The 21,685-nt window shown below is 45.7% G+C and overlaps 1 protein-coding gene across 7 annotated transcripts in view; it reads right to left on the reverse strand.

The window, feature by feature from the left end:
* Positions 1 to 4,235: 4,235 nt before the first annotated feature.
* KIAA1328 overlaps positions 4,236 to 21,685 on the reverse strand; it is a 207,206-nt gene continuing 189,756 nt past the window's right edge. For all 7 annotated transcript variants that reach the window (XM_083702766.1, XM_083702764.1, XM_083702763.1 and 4 more), the window contains one exon: positions 4,236 to 7,901. In XM_083702766.1, coding sequence (XP_083558892.1) covers positions 7,691 to 7,901 — 211 coding nt within the window. In that variant the 3' untranslated portion in view covers positions 4,236 to 7,690. The remainder of the gene's footprint in view (positions 7,902 to 21,685) is intronic.

Here is a 21,685-nt window from a genome sequence, read left to right on the forward strand (position 1 = left end):
TGGTTTGGGGCAGCAGAGACAATGGAGGGAGGTCTGGTTGCTTGGGAAAGCAAGCAGTGGGGTGGGTTGCTACCCTGCTGCTTGTAGACCACCCAGATGCACTGGCTTGGCCACTAAGGGGAACAGGAATCCAGACTGAGTAGGGCTTTGGCTCCAAGTTAATTGCAGGGATCCAGATCCACTCCTGTGTAGGGCTGCAATATGCGATATGTCCGGCAAAAAGTGGTGTCCAAGCAAATGGAGCCCATATCTGCTGCCATCTTGAGATCTTGCAAACAACAACTTTTGTGTCCAGATTGTGACTCTTTGGAATCTGTCAACCCTACCCCTCCTTTTTCAAGGACTTGCTCCAAAACCGGATCCTGTAAGCTCCGGAATGGGAGCTCAAAACCTCCCCAGACGTCAGCCCAGCCCACCACCGACCGCAACCTTCACACCGCCCTGCAGATGAATATGTTCTGTTTAAGCATGAGGGGTTTATGACTTAAAGGTCAAGCAGGTGTTTCTGGCTGTCAGGTTTTCATCATGACAGCTTAGCGGATGGCGTGTGAAGTGAGGCCTTGAGACACAGAGGATCGCATTGTACCTGTCAAGGCCAAAACAATAATAGTAATAAAATTTATTTCAGGTCCAGTTCAAACGTGCGCGGCATACTCCAAGCTACTGAACCCCAATTTCTGCTCCATTTTCTCCATGCAATTTAGATGGTGTGGAGCTGTGCTCAATGGTACACCATCAAGTTCCCCGATAGTCCTATGCAATCCACATCTTAGGTGCTTGTCTAAGAGGAGATACCTGCTGAGAACATGTGGGATTTCTCTGTGATTAGGGAAACCTAGTTGTGCACAGAGGCATGAGGGGAAATGGATCGATATGATCAGGTGGGAGTTGCACGTGCTCATGACTGTGCCGTGTTGGGGTTGTGCCAAAGCATTCGCAGAAAGTTAGGTTTTGTGCAAAGATTTGCACTCAATTGTGGACCGGGAACAGGGATCATGATCGGATCATGCCAGCTGCACTGATTTCCTGGCCCATTGCTGGATTCCAGGGTACCGCCTGTCTCCACCAGTGCCTTCCCATATGCGAAGACCTTGATAAGAACATAAGAGGATCCTGCTGGATCCCTGTGGCAAACCTGATTGCAGGATTTGAGCACCTGTGGTTTCCAGCAACTGGCATTCGGAAGCATTTCTGCCTCTGACTGTGGAAGCAGAGTGTCAGAGAACTGCCATCAGCTCAGAGGCGAGAGGTGGAAGGGCAGTTGTGCTACAGGGAGCCCCCGAAGATCTGGTGAAGCAGTTCTTCCTCTGGCGAGGAGGGAAGCCCCACCTCCAGTGGGGAAGGGACGCAGGGATCAGAAGATGCTAGGGAGAGCACCAACACTGAGCCTGAGCAAAGCGGAGGGGAGGCAAGTCCCCCTTTGCCAACACCCACTCTGCGCAGTAGGTGTGCGCGCAGAGAGGAGAAGGATGGGGGTCACACGACTGTTATGTTGGGGAAGGTATAAGCTCCGCCCACTCCCAGATTCTGCCAGCGACTGAGCAGACATGGACTTGTGACTCTCTGCACTGTAAATAGCTTTGTACAGTTAATAAAGCCTGGAAAAGACAGGTTGGAGTCTTGCCTCTTTGCTCTCGAGTAATCACATCAGCATAAACAGCGAGCATAGCCATTCTGGCTAGAATCCATCAACTGCCCTCTCTTCCATGAATGTATCTAATCCCTGATCTTGAAGCACAGCAGGTCGCAACTGGGGAAAGAGCCTTCTCAGTGGTGGCACCCCAGCTCTGAAATGCTGTATCCTGGGAGGCTCGCCAGGCATGTTGTCATTTCACTTCCAGGAAAAAGCACTGGAAAACAACACAGGCCTTTAATGCAATTATCTACTCTGTTTTGGGTGGAGTGCGTGGGTTTTGCATGACTTCACCGCTTTTTGCATTTTTAAAAATTCGTTCCCCCCTCCTCCCGTGTTTTTGTAAGCCACCCTGGGAACGGCAAATGAAAAATGGGGGTATGCATCCCTGGAAGAAAGGAATAAAGATCAGATGTTTGAGAAGGGTTGTGTTGGAGTTCCAGGCAAAATAAGCAGCAAGGGAAAATCTTTTCGAGAGAGCTTCAGGCGGCGGAAAGGCAGGTTTGGGGAAAATTTTTGGAATACCAACAGTGCAGCAGACATCCAGCCTCACCAAGTGGAATGGCCCCCCCTCCCCCCCCCGGCATGCTGCTCAAAGTTTAAGACTGCAGAGGGCATGTGGGAAAGGAGCAGCTCCCCAAAGCCCCGTCTGGGGAGTTGGTTAACGTCACAATACCAGGCAAAGTTATTTTTAAGTACTGTAAATCTCCCGCTATTATTTCTCTGGCTTGATGTAGTGAGCCATGTCATTTTGAAAGGAAATACATAACAGTATATTAAAGAAATCATGGATCTTCTCATTCATGTTTAAAACAAATTTATTACAATGTAAGAAAGCCTGAATAGCGCAAATTTATTATGATGATTTAAGGCCCCGAGCACTCGAGCTAAGAAGGCCTCCCGATAAATAATTTTCCTTTGGAAAAACACAGCAAATTAATATAGTTTACCATTTTCCAAAGTTATATATACAAAAGTGAACAGTCTTAAATCAATATAGCTCCGGGTAAGTTTACTGCACCCTCAGCAGGCGGCTCAGACATGCGTCCCAGCGATCGGGGGGAAGGAGGGAGGAGAAGATGTCCCTCCCTTTCTGGGCAAAACTAGCTGCCACAGACACAGAATTGGAGAGTTAGAAGGGATTCCCAGTGGTCACTGCACTGCAGATGACCACCCAACCTCTGCTTAAAAACCTACTATTCTATTAACAGCGGAATGCTTCTTTCAAGTCAAATTTCAGCAACAAGAGAAGACCCTGTGGGCACCAAGAAGGACATCTGTCTCTGCATGTTTGATAGTGCAATGGTCGCCCTTGAGAGGTTGTGGACTCTCCTTCCTTGGAGGTTTTTAAGCAGAGGTTGGACGGCCATCTATCATGGATGCTTTAGCTGAGATTCCTGCATTTGCGGGGGGTTTACTAGATGACACTTAGGGTCCCTTCCAACTCTACAATTCCATGTTTCTATGTGTGCCCGCAGGCACCAGGATGATCCATGACGATGACCATTACCTCAAAGGAGACATGGCAGGTGCTGGAAGCATCAAGGTCACTATTATAAATACCAAGGCTAGTCCCATAAAAGACTGCGTAAACAGGACTGTCATCAGCAGGAGAGAGGACCAAGGTAAAGGTAAAGGGACCCCTGACCGTTAGGTCCAGTCGCGGACGACTCTGTGGTTATGGCGCTCATCTCGCTGTATTGGCCGAGGGAGCCGGCGTACAGCTTCTGGGTCATGTGGCCAGCATGACTGAGCCGCTTCTGGCGAACCAGAGCAGCACATGGAAACGCCATTTACCTTCCCGCCAGAGAGGTACCTATTTATCTACTTGCACTTTGATGTGCTTTCGAAATTGCTAGGTTGACAGGAGGAGGGATCGAGCTTGGGAGCTCACCCCGTCACAGGGAATCGAACCGCCGACCTTCTGATTGGCAAGCTCTAGGCTCTGTGGTTTAGACCACAGTGCCACCCGCGTCCCAGAGAGGATCAAACCACCTTCCAAAGGAGAGGATCTCCCGAGGGCATCTCTGCCCCACGAGGGCCTCCTGATGGCTGAATCCTTGGAAGAATTCCTAGAATCATAGCTATCGCCAAGTAATGATGAGGGTGCATTTGTGAACGGCCCTAATTCACAACATTGCCTCTGGCGTTTTTCTTGTCCTGTCACTCGGGAAAGCTGGCTGCTTTGCAATCCCATTTAGGCAGCTTCCCCCATCCGCTTACACCCTCCTGCTCTTTCGCTTTGAAGGACCCTTAACTTTATCAGGCTATCATCTGCTGCCTGGACAGATATAACACACAAAACTGAGATGGGCTTTGAATACTTGCATCTCAAGAAAAGCAACTTTTGCCTCTGGCGTTTCCAATGTTGCTCGGCCCAGCACGTTGTTTGGTGTGTTTGTCAGTTGGGGGCCCAACAAAGAAGATGAAACATTTTCTTTCTTTTTTGAAAAAAAACCAGTCCAGAGTACCTGCCAACTTCCCTCTGCCTGGACGTGTGTGCTTTGACACAAAGGGAGGGGGAGAAACATCCAGAAATTCCGCACGACATGCCAACTCACAAAACGAGGCGAGAAATAAAGAAACGAGACAGATAAGAAAGGGGGGAAATCCACCTTGATAATTTATTAAATTAAAACATTGCATGTGTTTATTTTTAAAGATCCAATCAAGTTTCAGGTAGTACTTACCAAACATAACCCAAGAAGTATTTTGGAGGGTGGGTGGGGAGGGGTGATTGTTTTTACAGATCCGTTTCTTACAAAGTGCACATGTGTGTTGGGGGGAGACAAAGACAACAACAACAACAGGCCATTATGGCAGAAGCAAGACTCAACGCATGAAGAGCCGGACAGTGCAAGAATAGCTGCTCCAGAACCATTCTGATTCCACCCAGCAAGGTTTACTTGGAGTAAATCTTGGACAGAGTCCTCCCCTTGCACTTTGATGTCTCTGGTTGGTGCTTTCAGCTACAGGAACTAAACTGCACATGGACAGCACATAGCTGTCAACGTTTCCCTTTTTTAAGGGAAATCCCCTTATTCTGAATAGGATTCCTCGCAAGAAAAGGGAAAAGTTGACAGCTATGCAGCACTATGAGACTTCCTGGGCTAGTTTAAGTTTTGATTCTCTTCGATTGCTTGAGCAGACAGAAAAAAACAATTTCCACCCACAACTGCTGATTTTGGTCTTGGACAGTCACTGATTTCCCCCCACCCGCATTTCCTCTGAAGCTGTAAATATTTTTAATAATTTCGGCTTTATAAAGCCTTGTGACAAAATGCCTTTGGCTTCCAGAAAGGACTGCAAGTTGAGCAGAGGATGTACATATGAAGTAGTGCAGACCCTACGGCCCTGAATGGGGCATTTTCCATATTGTGCTGTCAATGTGCAGAGTCTCCAAATTATGCTGGGAAATGTGGAGACAAAACATCTCACCTTGCCCAGCCCTCATGCATTTTCCCTTGCTTAGCCACATTCACCAACTGACATCTTGGTGGGTATCCTCGCTTATGCAGGTTATGCAGATTGATTGGACAATGTACAACGTTCGCGGTTGATGCTGCTCACATGTGCACAAAGGCAAGCATTGATGCAGTGTCTCCACTGAATCCCACGAGATGCCATCTGTACACTAAAATGGCAGCCACTCTAACTGACTGCATGAACTTTTGAACAACTGAATTTGGAGCGCTTGGCCCAACTGTGCAACCAACCCTCTTGGATCCTCCTATTCCTTTTTTTAAAATATTTTTTTATAAAGTGCCTCAGAGACAGGGTTTTTTTCCTATGCGTGGATTTTAGCCATTATGGATAAGAGTTTGAAGTTGAACCCTTGACAATGGTCCTTTCAAAAGACATTGATGACCAAGGTACAATTTGACACAAAAATCAACAGCATTAATCCGACCTGTTTATCAAGAGCTTTATTGAAAATCCTAGATTCAATATTAAAAGAGGTTAAATATTGGCACTGGCTAAGAACTGGAGACAAAAAAATCACTCTGACAGAGAGAGCTCTGGAATGTAAATCTGAAGGCACAGCTTAAGGTTGATGGTGGCATCTTAAAAAGGCAAGCAGAGGGGCAACCAGGCAAACAAGAGAAGGCTAGAAATTAAAAGGGAAAATTATTGGATTCATTCCTGAAGAGGGACTGTCTAAAAAGGAGAGTGGGGAGAGAGAGCTTAGGAAGAAATCCTGTTATTTTATGTTGCATTCGTTCTCCTGTTTTTGGGTAGCTCCTATGTCAATATGAATCGCTGTGCTCAAATGACAGAAATATAATAAAAAGGTCATGATCTGAGCTGGAGGGCAGCGATATGCAGCCCTAAAGACCATCTTGCCTAGTGAAACTAGAGACCATGACTGTTTCTGAGCTGAGGCAGAAATAGCAGCAAAAAGCCCATAAAGTGCCCCGTTCCTGAACGCTAAAGGCCAACATTCAAGGAATCAAACGATCCTTGCTGCAACACTGGAGGAAGCCCTAAATCTGCAGCATTTTTAAAGAGCTCAGTGTTTCCTACTTGGACCTGTTCATTTCTTCCTATAGTGCATACCTGATCCTTGGGTCAGTGGAAGAACTTCAGGCTCCCTTCAACTTTACTAAAAGCAGCACACCAAAAAAGCTAGAACCTGTGCTAATCCCTGTGGGGAATGTCACCTTGTGATCTGATATGGGGTGCTGAGACATCCCTGCGCTTGCAGAATTAAGGCAATGGATAAGGGACCCTCCTGCGAACTTGGGGGGGAAATAGCAGCTTCCCAGCCCATCTCAAGGACATAAGCAGAGAGGAAGGCAAAGGCCGGGGGAAGAAGGGGAAGAAGGAGCAGGTCAGAACTGACGTCCGCCCTGCTAAAGCTGTCCGTCTCCCTTTGCAGCACACGCAAGAAGGAGGTGCACGTCTTCCTCTTGCTCCACCTTTGAGCTGCAGAAAGGGGAGTTTCAGAGTTGGGCTTCCATGAATTCATGCCTGGGGCTTCTGTTCTGCTAAAATACGAACGCTGCATGTGATTGCTGATTCCTGCAATCCGCAGCCATTTCAACTAATCCCGCACATTTCTTTAAATAACTGAACGTGCAGCTTTCCTGGGGTGGAGCATATTTTAAAAACAAAATGAAATAAGATATGGCACAAATGATTAAAGCTAGAAGGAGGAATGCACGTCACAAGTGGCAAGTGGGATGAATTACTGATTTGTCTTTATTTACAACACCCAGGAATGGGTAGGGGGTTAAAAATAGAAAAAACCGGGGGGTGGGGTGACCTCAGAGATAACACTCCATGAGCTGATCTCACCCTGTAGCACTTTTCAGCATGGAGGAGTGGGGAAAAAACCAGCAGGTTAGGCTGTCAAAATGCCTGGTTTTGTTCACACAGCTTAGCTGTAAGGGGCATGATCTCTCAGTAGATATTCTATGTCCAATACACCCTTAAAGAAAAACGGAGAGAGAGGCTTATTTCGTAAGAGATTCATTAACTGAGAAATGTCCATTAGTGTTAAGAGAAGGCTGCCGGTTACCCATCTTCAACCCCCACCCCCGTTAAATGGCACAACACAGAATCTGACAGATGGTGCTGGAAATTCATTAGCTAAATATATAGGTAGCACCCTCAATGTTAACAGGCTACTTGGAAAAAATGATAAAAGTTGGAATGTGCTTTTGTGTACGAGCAAGCAATGAAGCTCTGGGAAACTGGTTTTCACAGCTAAAAAAATAAATCAATAATGAAATACTAATCCCTTCCACAATGGCATGAATTTCTTTTCCTTTAAAAATTATTACCTTGTAACCGTGCAGAGAAAGAGCCCAGAAGTGTCCTGCTTACACTTCGGTCAGTCTGCTTGAAAGGATGCTTTTTAGACATGATTCGGAAATTGGGACAGGGGAACTATCGTGTTAAGTTTTTCTAAGGGGTGGGGGGAGTTAAGGAGACAATCATTCGTCAATCAAATAATTTAAAAGCAATATCCCGATGTGTAAACATGCCCATGTTAGAAAGGGAAGACAGGTCCTTGGGTCCACCCAGAGGGAAAGGCTGCAACCACTGGGCCCCTCAAATGAAAAAGATCTCCTCCAGAATGCGGCTCTCCTCTAGCTCAGCCATGGTCCCATTCATGGCACAAGTCGGGCTCTGGTTCCATCCAGGCTTCCTCCACCTCCTGCTCTGAGGCACAAGCACTTGGCTCTGGTTGCGGCTTTCGCTGTAGTGATGCTGAAGCCCTGGGCTCATTGCTTCCACCAAGTCAAAGAGAGAGGACTCGTACCTGGAAGGAGAGAGGAGAAGAGAGACTCTATTAAACACACAATGTTCTAGCAGTCTTAGTAGACCAGAAGTTTAACACGAGTCAAAAGTGTGATGCATCAGCAAGAAACAGCTAATGCAATTCCAGACTGCATCAACAGAAGTCTAGTGTCCAGATCAAGGGAAGTAATAGTCCCACTCCATTCAGCCTTGGTCAGACCACACCTAGAATACAGTTCTGGGTGCCACAATAAAAGAAGGATATTGACAAGCTGTAGTGTGTGCAGAGGAGGGTGACCAAGAGGACCAAGGGTCTGGAAACCAAAAAATGGCTCAGGGAGTTGGGGATTCTTAGCATGGAGAACAGAAGACTGAGATGAGAGCCATCTTCAAATATCTAAAAGGCTGTCAGGTGGAAGATGAAGGAAGCTTATTTTCTCCTTCTCCAGAGACTAGGGCCTGAACCAATGGATTCAAGTCACAAGAAAGGAGATTCCCACTAAGCATTAGGAAGGACTTACTGATGATAAAACATGTTGTGAAATCTCCCTCCTTGGAGGTTTTTAAACAGAGCTTGGGTGACCAGGGATTTTTTTGCTGCGATTCCAGCATTACAGGGAGTTGCACGAGGTGATCCTTGGGATCCCGTCCAACTCTACAATGATTCTATGATTCTAAGATAAAGGACAGAGGTGGACAGAAGTTTGTCAGTGGTCTCAGATATCGCTGCCCAATGGAAAGTTGTTACCCCAATGCTTAACACTTCCAGGCTGCAGAGAAGTGCAAAGATCCACTGAAACTGGCAAGAGAAATGGGCAGCAGAAGGCTAGGGAGAGGCACAGCAATGGCTCTGAACACACTTGCATCTCTTAAGGATTCAGCTTTGCATGAGAAACCCCAGAAATGACTTCTACTCCAGCCTTAGCCCACCTGCTGCAACTTCTACCAGTGGCAGTCACAGAATATGGCAAAGGCTGCATCATTTCCTCATGCAATTCCATCAAGCACAAACAGTAGTCTGGATGTATCCTTTCAAACCAAGGATTAGTTTGCGGGGGAAGAGAGAAGAAGAAAAGTCACTTGCAGGCCAAGCTAACACGCCATGCCTGTGTTTCAGCTGCAAGCCAACTTGGAGTTAATTTCTGCTGTAAGTTTATCTAAGTTTTACAGCATTTCAGCTATCGGGAAAATTAAATGATTTGGCAGATTACAAGAGCAGCAAATGCAGCAAAGATTATTTAAAAGAGCAGGCATTGGAAATCAGTCTATTTGACATCAGGGCTCTATATGCAAGAAAGCAAACTCGCTCCGCTCAAACGACCTTATCTGATGGAGAGACCTCTCCTTTCGGCTATTTAGTGGTTAATCCTCCGATAATACAGTTTGTCCTGGCCTGTTGAGGTGCCATCAGACAGCATCTGGCTGCAGGCGATGGAGCTCACCGAGCCAATTTCCTCCATGCTTATTTCTAAGGAAATATTTTTAAAGGGAAACTGCCAACATGCTCTGGCTCCAAAATGGATCTGCCTCAGAATGAAACTTGACCATATATTGAATACAGCAGCTGCTACTGCAGTTAGCACTGGGTTTTGAAAGGGACCAAGTTGTGAATTTTCTAGCACAAGCCTCTGATTTAGAACAGGATATCTGCTCCTAAATGGGACGCAGGTGGCGCTGTGGGTTAAACCACAGAGCCTAGGACTTGCCGATCCGAAGGTTGGCGGTTCGAATCCCCAAGATGGGGTGAGCTCCCATTGCTCAGTCCCAGCTCCTGCCAACCTAGCAGTTCGAAAGCACGAAGTGCAAGTAGATAAATAGGTACCGCTCCGGCGGGAATGTAAACAGCATTTCCGTGCGCTGCTCTGGTTCGCCAGAAGCGGCTTAGTCACATGACCCGGAAGCTGTACGTTGGCTCCCTCGGCCAATAAAGCAAGATGAGCGCCGCAACCCCAGAGTTGGTCACCCCCGTTCCTCAACTTTGGGGTAAAATCATATAAAAGCTCAACTACTTGGTTGGCCCTTTGGTCGGCCCCCATGGCCCTTCACTTCATCAAATCTTGCCCTCTTTCAAAAAAAGTTTGGACACTACTAGGGATTGAACCTGCAACCTTTGTGTTAACAGCACCACGCTCTAACCAACAGAGCTATATCTCCTCCCATGGACCTGCTGCTCCACTGGGAAGATGGTGCTGGTCCATGGAGCAAGTTCTACCCAGCTGGCCACGCCCCCCATGTGTGTGAGCCAATTAGATCCTTCCCCCTGCCCTCTTTTGGAAACTGCATTGGCTGGGAGAAATTTTAAAGGACGCCAGCCTCTCATACTAAGTTCTGCTCCATGTGCAGCAGGCTGGCTGAGGAGATGATGGGAGAGGAAGATCAGAAGAGGTTTTTAAATACTGGTATGTGTGTAGGGGATGGGTGGGAAGAAGTCTGCACAGAAACGCTTCAAGCATTTTTTGACAGCTAACCAGTGGAAAACTGTACAAACTTACTATTATGAAAGTGCAACCAGACACATCGTTTGTACACTTATCTGAAACAGCTTCAACTCACAATGAATATATTGATATTTGGGGAATATGACGCTGTATTTTGGATGCATTTCCGTCACTAAGTGTCAGCATAATGTGATGCTTCATGAACACAGTACAATAGTTTTTTATATTTTTTTAAAAAACCCAACCCCTATATTTAGCTGCATTATATTTTCGTCTTGCACCACCTGGCTTAAATAATAAAATGATTTTGCTCCAGTATGCAGAAAACGGCACAATTTCAAGCCAATCTGATATTTGGTGGAGTCAGTAAGAATTCTATCACTAGGCAAAAGTAATGAGATTTATTGGCGTCATAAATGCTCCGGCAGTAAGATATATGTATATTTCCTTAAACAAGCAGTGTCAGATATTATTTGATCATCATGTTCAGCGATATCTTTTCATTTACAGTCTCTGAAAATTTATTCTTCAACCATAAATGTCTAGAAAACACACAGCTCTGGTTCTTTGAAAAGGTGATGGCATTTCAACAAAACGTTCGCGCAATATGGCATCGGAGATTAGTAACTGTAGAGGTTTGCTTTTATTTAAGCGCATGTTCCCAATGAAATAAAAAGGTTTATGTCAGAAATTTGAGTGGAAACATAAAAATAAACCTCCAAGTGATTTATTAGTGGTACACGAATTGCCTTTGGATTCAAGCAAGCTTTCCGACTGATATAATGCTGCTTTGTACTTCCAACACACCTTCAGCTCCCAAGTACTTTACAAACATTAATTACAGATAATAAAACGCTTATGATAGTGTGTGCCGGTTTTACAGAGCAGGAAGCCAAAGCTTTGGTTGCTTAAATCACATGTTTCAGTCAACGGGGATGATTCAAAGCCACAGACGTCCCAGTGTGGAAAGTCTGGGAGAGGAAAGAACATGGCGTGCTCAAAATATGTTTTCTACTCTTCCACCAAATGAAAATCAGGGCAGGGCTTTAAAAGACGGCACCTATCTTGCCACCATCCTCTTTCTGAGATATTTCATAACTGATGTCTTGCTTCATGAGGAAGAGTACAAGTTTTCCCAACATCAAGACCCAATTGTGACTTTGGAAAGAGAGATAGAACGGTTAAAGAAGTGAGTTTATAAATAAAATGACACATATGTGAGTCCAGTTTACAGAGGCTGGTACACAGGCTATTTCATGGCCCATGAAGCCACCAGTATCTCAATTGCCACTATGATTGTGTTGGAATTCTGGAAGCCAAGATTCAAGGCTACTCTGTGGAATTAACCCCTTCATGCATTAAGGAGGCTCAAGCATGCTGCCTATATGAGGCTGGTCATCCCTTCAGCATGTTTGAACCTGCCCTCTTCTTCACACCAGTGGCTGTGATTCAACCCTTGAGAGCTCTTGTGCTGTGTGTCAAGAAGGGGGCATCAATGTTTAGCTGGAAAGCAGCAAGTGGTGTCATCGATATTCAGAGCCAGCTCTTGCATTTAATAAGTACAGTGGTGCCCCGCAAGACGAATGCCTGGCAAGACGGAAAACTCGCTAGACGAAAGAGTTTTCCGTTTTGGAGGTGCTTTGCAAAACGAATTTCCTATGGGCTTGCTTCGCAAGACGAAAATGTCTTGCGAGTTCCTGCGGTTTTTTTCCCCTCCCCCCTTTTTCTAAGCCGCTAAGCCGCTTATCCGCTAAGCCGCTAAAAGCCGCTAAAAGCGCTAATCCGCCAATGGGCTTGCTTCGCAAGACAAAAAAACCGCTAGACGAAGAGACTCGCAGAACGGATTCTTTTCGTCTTGCGAGGCACCACTGTAAACAGGTAAAAAACCAAAAGCGAACTGCACTAGTCACTCATTACTTGCTAAATTCTAGTTCCTCACTAAGGTGGTGATTCTGCACCTGGGCTGTGCTAGAGGATCATGTGACTGAATGCTCTCTCTCTCACACACAATTCTCCCTGCACACTGAAAATTAGCATCAAATGGTCCTAACCCAGCCTTCTTTGTGACATGATAATTTTCTATGAGAAAGGATTAAAAGAAAATGTATGGGAAAGCATACTGCTTTACCACCCTTCGTCAGAACTGGGCCACAGCCTCATAGATACTCACATTTTAACCTTGCTCCTCCTCCCAATTTTTTAAAAATTCATAAAATACATCAGCAGAAGTCTAGTGTCGAGATCAAGAGAAGTCATAGTACCACTCTATTCTGCCTTGGTTAGACTACACCTGGAGTCCTGTGTCCAATTGGGCACCACAATACAAGAAGGGCATTGGCAAGCTGGAATGTGTGCAGAGGAGGGCGACCAAGACGATCAAGGGTCTGGAAACCAACCCTTATGATGAACGGTTGAAGGAGCTGGGTATGTTTAGCATGGAAAAGAGGAGACTGAGAGGAGATATGATAACCCTCTTCAAATATCTCAAGGGCTGTCACAGGGGAGAGGGAGCATGTGTGTTTTCTCCTGCTCTGGAGGTTAGGACTCATAGAATCATAGAATCATAGAGTTGGAAGAGACCACAAGGGCCATCGAGTCCAACCCCCTGCCAAGCAGGAAACACCATCAGAGCACTCCTGACTCAAACCAATGGCTTCAAGTTACAAGAAAGGAGATTCCGACTAAACATTCGGAAAAACTTTCTGACAGTAAGCGCAGTTCGGCAGTGGAACAGACTCCCATGAGAGGTGGTGGACTCTAATTGAGGTTGGATGGCCATCTGTCATGGATACTTTAGCTGGGATTCCTGCGTGGCAGGGAGTTGGACTAGATGACCATTGGGACACCTTCCAACTCTAAGGTTTTATGAGTCTATTCTATGATAAAATACATGGGCAATGACTTGCAGGACTCAACCATGTTTCCCTTCAATGTAAGGCCGAAGTGAACCCAGAGAGAGGTTCAAAGGCATCAGCTGCAGAACCACCAGGATCTAAACAGCAGCAATCTCTACTTTCCCTTAAAAGTTCCAAAGGGAATTCCTCTATCTGTAGAGGCGCCAGTGCAAAATATATGAGGAATCACCAGCTTTATGGTGTTGTGTAAAGGTAAAGGTAAAGGTACCCCTGCCCGTACGGGCCAGTCTTGACAGACTCTGGGGTTGTGCGCCCATCTCACTTAAGAGGCCAGGGGCCAGCGCTGTCCGGAGACACTTCCGGGTCACATGGCCAGCGTGACATCGCTGCTCTGGCGAGCCAGAGCCGCACACGGAAACGCCGTTTACCTTCCCGCTGGTAAGCGGCCCCTATTTATCTACTTGCACCCGGAGGTGCTTTCGAACTGCTAGGTTGGCAGGCGCTGGGACCGAACAGCGGGAGCGCACCCCGCCGCAGGGATTCGAACCGCCGACCTTTCGATCGGCAAGTCCTAGGCGCTGAGGCTTTAACCCACAGCGCCACCTGCGTCCCACTTATGGTGTTGTGTACATATTCTTAATATTAGGCAGTGGCAGAGAGAACACAAGAGATGGATATAAGTGTTGGGGGAACCCAAATCCAAGTGCTTTCTTTCCCACAACCAAGATCAATCCTTACGACTCAGTTAAGCACACAGTGCACTATCCCTCCCTTTCGCTCCCAGCATTAACACCCCTCGACACCTGAAGGCTGTTACTGCGCCTCTCCCAATCACTGTTTCGCAGGCTGGACGTATTTTATCGCTCCCCATACATCAACACTTCCTAGCCTGGCTATATCTCCTCTGAGCGGCTGCCTATTTATCATCGCTCCCTTTGGGATTTCAGTGCCCAGAGATGAGGACCAAACTCCCCGCATGCCCTAGAACAGTCTCGGGAATGCACAACTCTGCTCTCTCTCTCTCTCTCTCTCTCTCTCTCTCTCTCTCTCTCTCTCTCACACACACACACACACACACACACACACACACTTTTCTGAGGCCAAACAGCATCAGATTCTTTTGTGGTTGTACAGCATCACAAACTGATGACCAATTTTAATCTATGGCACCACTGAAGCATAATACATCACAGCCCACTGTAAAACCTGACGTGCAGCTCTCACAGGCTTGCCGCCCGTGGGGTCACTGGCAATAAAACCGAGGCTTGTAACAATGCCATTGGAGACAACTGTCTTTCGCAGGCACCGGAGAGGGAAGAGCCAATTTTGATATTAGTGTTGCAGTCTTGTGAACCCGAAAAGGCAGCGTTTGGTGTGGTTACGGGGCAAATGCTTCAACGTGAGAGGCCTTGGCTGAAAAGAGGCTCAGCTCTGCTGGAGCGTTTGGACTAAGGCAGAGAAAGTGATCTGTGCAATAAAGGGATAGTGCAGAAGTTTGCAAAAGAATGAGTGTGCAACACATACTTGGCTGCTCAGTATTAATAAAGGCTATCACCTGCAGCAGCAGCAGCTTCCAACACTTAAAGAAGTTAGCACAAAATCAGATTAAAATGGAAGCACAGGTGATTGGCTCCATCGCTTTGCTGAGCTCAGTCTTGGCTGCTGAAAGGCAGCCCATCCACACCAACACACACAGGTGGTACAACGAGGCAATGATTGGATGTGCCAATGAATGATCTCTTCCATAGCGCCAGGGAATGACCTGATAACAGGTCCCTCAATGAAGCTGTTTGATAAGAGGTTCAGGGCTGACAAAAAAGAGCAGTACTTCTCCAATTCTCTCCAACTCGGGCTGGAATGAAAGGGGGAAGGCGTGTGTAATCTTCAGCCGCTCACCAAAGTGGTACTTTGAAAGAAGAAGCCCAGATGCAAGCTGACAGAACTACATGAATCAAGACAACAAACTCTTGCTTTGTAAATCTTCCAGCACCGCAGCGATGTTTTCTTTCTGCTTATTAGCATGCACTTTGGAGAGCTCTGGGCACCTCTGTATGGGCATTCAATCCCGTTTACACGGCTGCATTACGGAAACATGCATTTGGCATCAATAATTCAGAAACACTTTGTTTGAAAGTTCAGATTTGGGGAAACACACATGAAGTGCACGCTTTTAAAAACAGATTATGTATCCTAATAATAACCAAGTCACTCTATTTTTAGCGTGATTTGAACAAAAGCATGTGATTAGGTAGATGAAGCTTACACACAGTAAGGTAAAGGTAAAGGTACCCCTGCCCGTACGGGCCAGTCTTGACAGACTCTGGGGTTGTGCGCCCATCTCACTTAAGAGGCCAGGGGCCAGCGCTGTCCGGAGACACTTCCGGGTCACGTGGCCAGCGTGACATCGCTGCTCTGGCGAGCCAGAGCCGCACACGGAAACGCCGTTTACCTTCCCGCTGGTAAGCGGTCCCTATTTATCTACTTGCACCCGGAGGTGCTTTCGAACTGCTAGGTTGGCAGGCGCTGGGACCGAGCAGCGGGAACGCACCCCGCCGCAGGGATTCGAACCGCCGACCTTTCGATCAGCAAGTCCTAGGTGCTGAGGCTTTAACCCACAGCGCCACCTGCGTTACACACAGAGAGATATCTAAAACACGATGAGGTTTAGAAGTCTCCATGATCGGTTAAACAACTTCAGGATAGGAGGAAAGGCATGGGATCTAGAAGACCTTCACACAATTACCTATCTCAGAAATCCCTGCCTAGCATATCCAGTAGATCCATATTTGATCCCAATGTATCCATCCATGCCTCATATTTCCAAGATACTTCCATTTGTTTTAGGTGAAAAGGTTGCAGAAATTGGATGTGTGTCCTTATGTCCCAAACGCTCTCTCTCCTACTGTGCAGAGTATTCTTCCAGGAAGACAATGATGTTAACTGTTCGCAAATCCCCCCGGGTCTGCATCTCTTTGCCTCTATATACTTTTGGCTCCTGGATGTGCTGGGCTTTCTCTTGCCCTGGTTCAGTCTCAGCAACTCTTCTCCATGCAACTCCTCTCATTATACTTCCCCCAAATTCTTCCCCCTCCTGAGGCATCCTAGCCTTCACTGTCACATGTTTCCTAGCCCATCCCAACAATCAATTTCCCCCACTATGCCACAGGGCAGGATCCAAACACAATCTATTGGCTTAAACACAGTCTAGAAGGGTACAAAACGCATGCCAAGCTAAGCTCCACGTGCACCTTCTCCTTGGCAAAAGATCTAAAAAATAAAAAGAGCCAGCTGGATCAGACCAAAGACTTATCGAATCCAGTATATGGTTACCAGATTTTTTTCAATGAATCCGAGGACACTCTTTTTCCCCCCTTTATTTTATTTTATTTTATTTTATTTTATTTTATTTTTTTGAAGATGAGTAGCAACAGGGAATCAGTAGTGGGGATGGTGAGGTAAAAGACCCTGGGCCCAAGCACACAAGCACATTGTATAAAGGTGCAAAGCCCTTCTTTCGCACCCTGTGAAACATAAATGCACGAAGTTTTTTAAAAAAACTGGGCAATGGCGTGCCGCCCGCCCGTGACTCCCGAGCCTCCCCCAATCTATCAAAACAAAGGGGGCAGGAGAACTGTGCCGCTGGATGTCCCTGGTTCCCCCTCGGCAGCGGCGGAGGCAGCGAGCAGCTCCTGAAGCCAGCCAGAGCCAACTGCGCTACCAGTTGCAAACCTGGGGACATTCCAGGGATGAAATTTGTCCGGGGACAGATTTGCAAATCCGGGGACTGTCCCCGGAAACCGGGGACACCTGGTAACCCTGACCCAGTATCCAGTTTGCCAGGGCCCAACCAGATAACTCTAGCACCTACAGGCAGGCGTCTTTGGGTATAAGGCACAAATTCAGTGCTTTTAAGAAGACTCCAGCTATAAATGAAATGTCACGGGATACAGGTCGTGGCCGGGGTGGGCGTGGGGGTGGCGCAGTGTGAGTCCCCCGCCATCCAGAACAACTGCAGTACGATTAACAGCGTAAGCTTTTTACCGAACACTCCCTCAACAGAGAGGAATGCAAAACAAGAACAGGATGTTGGGGGGGGGTCCCCATGTCACCGTCTTCATAAAGCCTATTATCAGCATTCCCGCTGCCCCCCATTTTGGGTGTGTGTGTGTGGAATAGGAATACATTTGTGGAATATGTATTACTTGCTTTGCACCAACATTTCACGTAGGCTCACCCCAAGCTGGAATGAGAAAGACGCCAACTTCCCAACTGTAAACTTCTATGGTTCTGAAGTTGGAGTGTCAATGCTGCCTGGAGGTTAGTTTCCCCACCCAGCTGCCCTAAAGACCCATTTAATTAGCAAAGAGTGTTAGCTCCACATTTCTGACATACGGAGGCCTCCCAGAAAACATGACTCAAGCCAATCCAAAATGAATGTGACCCTTCCGTGCCCATAGGAAGAGAGAACAAAAGACTGCGAAGGCTGCAGGCCGTGAAATTAAAATGTTCACAGATACAGTGAAGTAACAATGCCATGTTACGGGGGGGAAAGAAACGTCTTGGAGGTTTAAGTGCACAGCAAGAACGAGAGAAATAATTTATGGGATAAACAGAAGGAAAAATGGAAATTTCTCACTGCAGATTTCTACTCCCAGGAGTTCCTGGAGGACAGCCCTGGAACTTCACATCCAGGGCAGGATTCCGGAACAGAAAGCCATGTTTGGTCTGTGCTCTGTGACACCTTTTCTCTGAACGCTGCCCCTGCACATGCCAAGGATTTGATCTCCCGCGGCTTGGAAAAGTGGGGACGCCTGCATGGTTGACCAACAGTTTTCCAGTGAGCGGAAACATCAACTGAATGCCACCAAGGTGGAAACAACCCATAGAGGATGCGCTGTAAGCCCCCCCCCCCAGGAGGTGGAGACTTCCCCAGCACCATACAGTGTTTTTAAGCCAGTGTGATAATGAGATAGAAGAAACCTGCCTAGACGTGCCCCCTACCCCCTCGGAAACAAACAATGCCCCCAACTTCCAGAAACACAAAGTCCTATCAAGACAGAAATAGACATCTAAGGTGCACCAATGCTTTTTCTGGGAAGATGAAGGATTTGGAGAAAATGGCAGAGGGACTACCTCTTGGGACTTATGGAACAGTGAAGTGATTTTGGGGACAAATGAAGGGTCCTGCAAGAGAATTGATATGTTGTAAACTGCTTAAAAGCCTGCTTTGGTATTAAGTGATATAGAAATTGAGCAATAAAATGATGATGATGATGATGATGATGATGCTGCTGGGAAGTTGCACCTGATGATCTTCTGGATAAAACGCTGCCTGCATGATACAGTGTTTGTCAGCAAACCTCTGGATTCCTACAAAGTCCATCATTTAAAAAGGTTTGCTGACAAACACTGTATCATGCAGGCAGCGTTTTATTTCCTCAAGTGAGAAGATCTCTGGGCTAATAAATTGCAGTGCCGCTCATAAGTTATGATGCCGCTGAAATGAGATTGACAGGCACACGCGCCGTCTGCAAAATGCATTTACTGTGTCCAACTGCAGGGGAATGGGATTAGAATGCAGCCCCCAACCCTTTGCCCAAAACAGCGGGAGAAGGGCAGGAAGCGAGTTCCAAACGCACACAAAGAGAGAAGAACTCCTGGCAATGTGAGGTGTAGGCAGAACTCATCCTGCTGGAAAATCGCCCGAAAGAGAGTCAGTCTAATAGTGCAAAGGTCATTTCTGACAAGGCATGTTTTTCACACCCTATTGATCCAAGACAGCACATAAGGGGGAAGAAAACACACCGCTGAAATGTGCCCGCGTTCTGTCTGCTACACATTTAATAAAATCTGCAGGGCTCCGAGCTTATTACATTCTTCAAACTTTTACTCATTTCATCCCAGTGATTTCATTAAGTTTGATGGCGACATCTTTATTAAAAAAATAATCAAAATTGAAATGTTTCAATAAACCCAATTTTGGTTTTAAGTAGTAAAAGATGATTCAATGCAGATGAAGCAAAAATGAAAGTTAAAAAGTACAATAGCATTAGAGGGATTGAAAACCTCTTCTTAAAAAAAAAAAAAGGAGGAAGAAGACTTTTAAGAAAGCCCCAAAGGAAATAAGGGGCTTTTTGGAGGTTGGTGTTTCTATTCATTGACCCTGCTGAGAAAAAAGAACAAATTTCACACACACGCACACCTTAACAAGTTACTCTTGCTAACTATTCTAGGCATGCATGCATCAAAATCTTGCCAAGTTTATAAGACGGAAAGAAGCAAAGGAGCTGAGGAAAAGAACACAGGTAATTCAGCATCAAGCAGAAACCGCAGAAGCAACAGCAGTGCCAGGAAAACGCATGATATTTGTGCAAATAATAAAATCTGTTCCAAATCCACCCAAATAACCAACTTTCAATCCCTTTCCTTTCAGTCTCGGGGGGCAGGGGCAACCGGCTTGTGCGGCGTTTTGTATTAAATTAGCAAGCACAAAAAATACATCAAGCCACCTTAGTTAATGAGAACGGGTGAGGAGAGGAGAGGGGAAAGAACAACTATGGTACAGTGGATATAACACGGTATTGGAAACACCCAAATCCAGAGCAGGCATCATGCAGGAGAGAGGGAGAGGGGAGAGAGAGAGAGAGAGAGAGAGAGAGAGAGAGAGAGAGAGAGAGAGAGAGACCCAGTTTGCACGTCAAGGTAAACCGCAGTTAATGGCTTACTATGAATGTGCAGATAGATCTTGCTTTGGTTCCTGCCCTAGCACGAGCAAAAATATTTCGGAGAACCGGAACAGCAGCAACCGTCATCAATTCACGCCCCCAAAGGCAAGTCTAGACTGCCCTGTCCTGGTCTCTGATCCATAACTGACTTCTGACTTCTGCTCAATGATTGAAACTAAGACCTTCACGTTGAATATGACTATGGACTAACATGAACTTGTCTCTACTTATCAGCTCTTATCTCTAATTCTGTAATGAATTATTGTGTTATACATATCTTCATGAGTTTGAGTTTGTAATCTCTGTTAGAATTTGTAATCTCTATTTGAGTTTGTAATCCTTGTCAGAATACATACTTTTGAATGGATCAGTTTTTGTTTAAATATTTTTTAAATTTTTTTTATTCAAAGTTATAACAAAACATATTTTCCAAAAACATATCCTTATTCCCTCCCCATTTTTCCTCCCCCCACAAAACCCATCCCCCACCCCACCCCCCGACTTCCCTCAGTTCCAGTCTTTGGTTTCTCCAATAATGCTATTTTCTGCATGTTACAGAGTTGTATAGATCCTCCAACTGTTTAGCTAATTATTATCAGTAAAAAATTGTGAATGTTTATTCAAAACCTGCCAAGGAGTCTAGTTCGCTTTGTTGCATCTTCAAATACTTTGTGAAATGTTCCCATTCATCCTTAAAGTCACAGTTATCCTTGTTCCGTAGCTTATATGTCAATTTTGCCAGTTCTGCATAGTCCATCAATTTTTCTTGCCATAATTCTTTAGTTGGGGTTTTTTCAGTCTTCCATCCTTGTGCTACCAGAACTCTCGTGGCCGTTGTCGCATACATGAAGATGTTTTTCAACTTTTTTGGCAGGTCTTTCCCTACAATCCCCAACAAAAATGCCTCGGGTTTTTTAACAAATGTTAAATGGAACATTTTCTTCAGTTCATTGTATATCATTTCCCAAATTTTTTTAATTACTTTACAATCCCACCACATATGAAAAAATGTTCCCTCCTTTTCCTTACACTTCCAACATATGTTTGAACTAGTACATTTTCCCTAACTGCACTGGTGTTGTGTACTATCTGTACATCATCTTCTTGTAATTCTCCTTCAATAGGGAACACTCTGTAAATTTTAAGTCAGTTTTCCATAATTTAACCCAATCCTCCATCATGATGTTGTGACCTACAACTTGTGCCCATTTAATCATACTGATTTTACCTCTTCATCTTTCGTCTCCCATTCTAATAGTATGCTATATACGGCCTTCAGTAGTTTCACTTTCCCTTCAATCACTTCCATTTGAAACCTAGATCTAGTATAACTAAATCCTTTCTTACAGTCTTCTTTATGTTTCATGTAGTTGTCGATAATGCAACCAACTCTGAAAGTGGTCTTTGATCTCATCGTAATCTCTTAATTTCCATTTTCCATCATGTTCCTTTAATAAATCAGCATATGTGAGCCATTTTCCTTTCTTTCCAAGTGGTTTGAGCAGTAATGCTTCATGTGGTGAAAGCCACCACGGAGTCTTTTGTTCCAATAAGTCTTTATATCTCTCCCATACTCTCATTAATGATTTCCTGATTATATGGTTGTAAAAGCTTCTATGAATCTTCCCTTTCCCATACCATAAATATGCATGCCAACCAAATCTGTTGTCATGACCTTCTAGTTCTAGTGCCTCTTGCTTGTCCAATCTCATCCAGTCCCTGATCCATACCAAACAAGCAGATTCGTAATACAATTTAAGGTCTGGGAGGGCAAACCCGCCTCTATCT

Source organism: Podarcis gaigeae, assembly GCF_964106915.1.
Source record: "Podarcis gaigeae genome assembly, chromosome: 11".
NCBI classification, from domain to species: Eukaryota; Metazoa; Chordata; class Lepidosauria; order Squamata; family Lacertidae; genus Podarcis; species Podarcis gaigeae.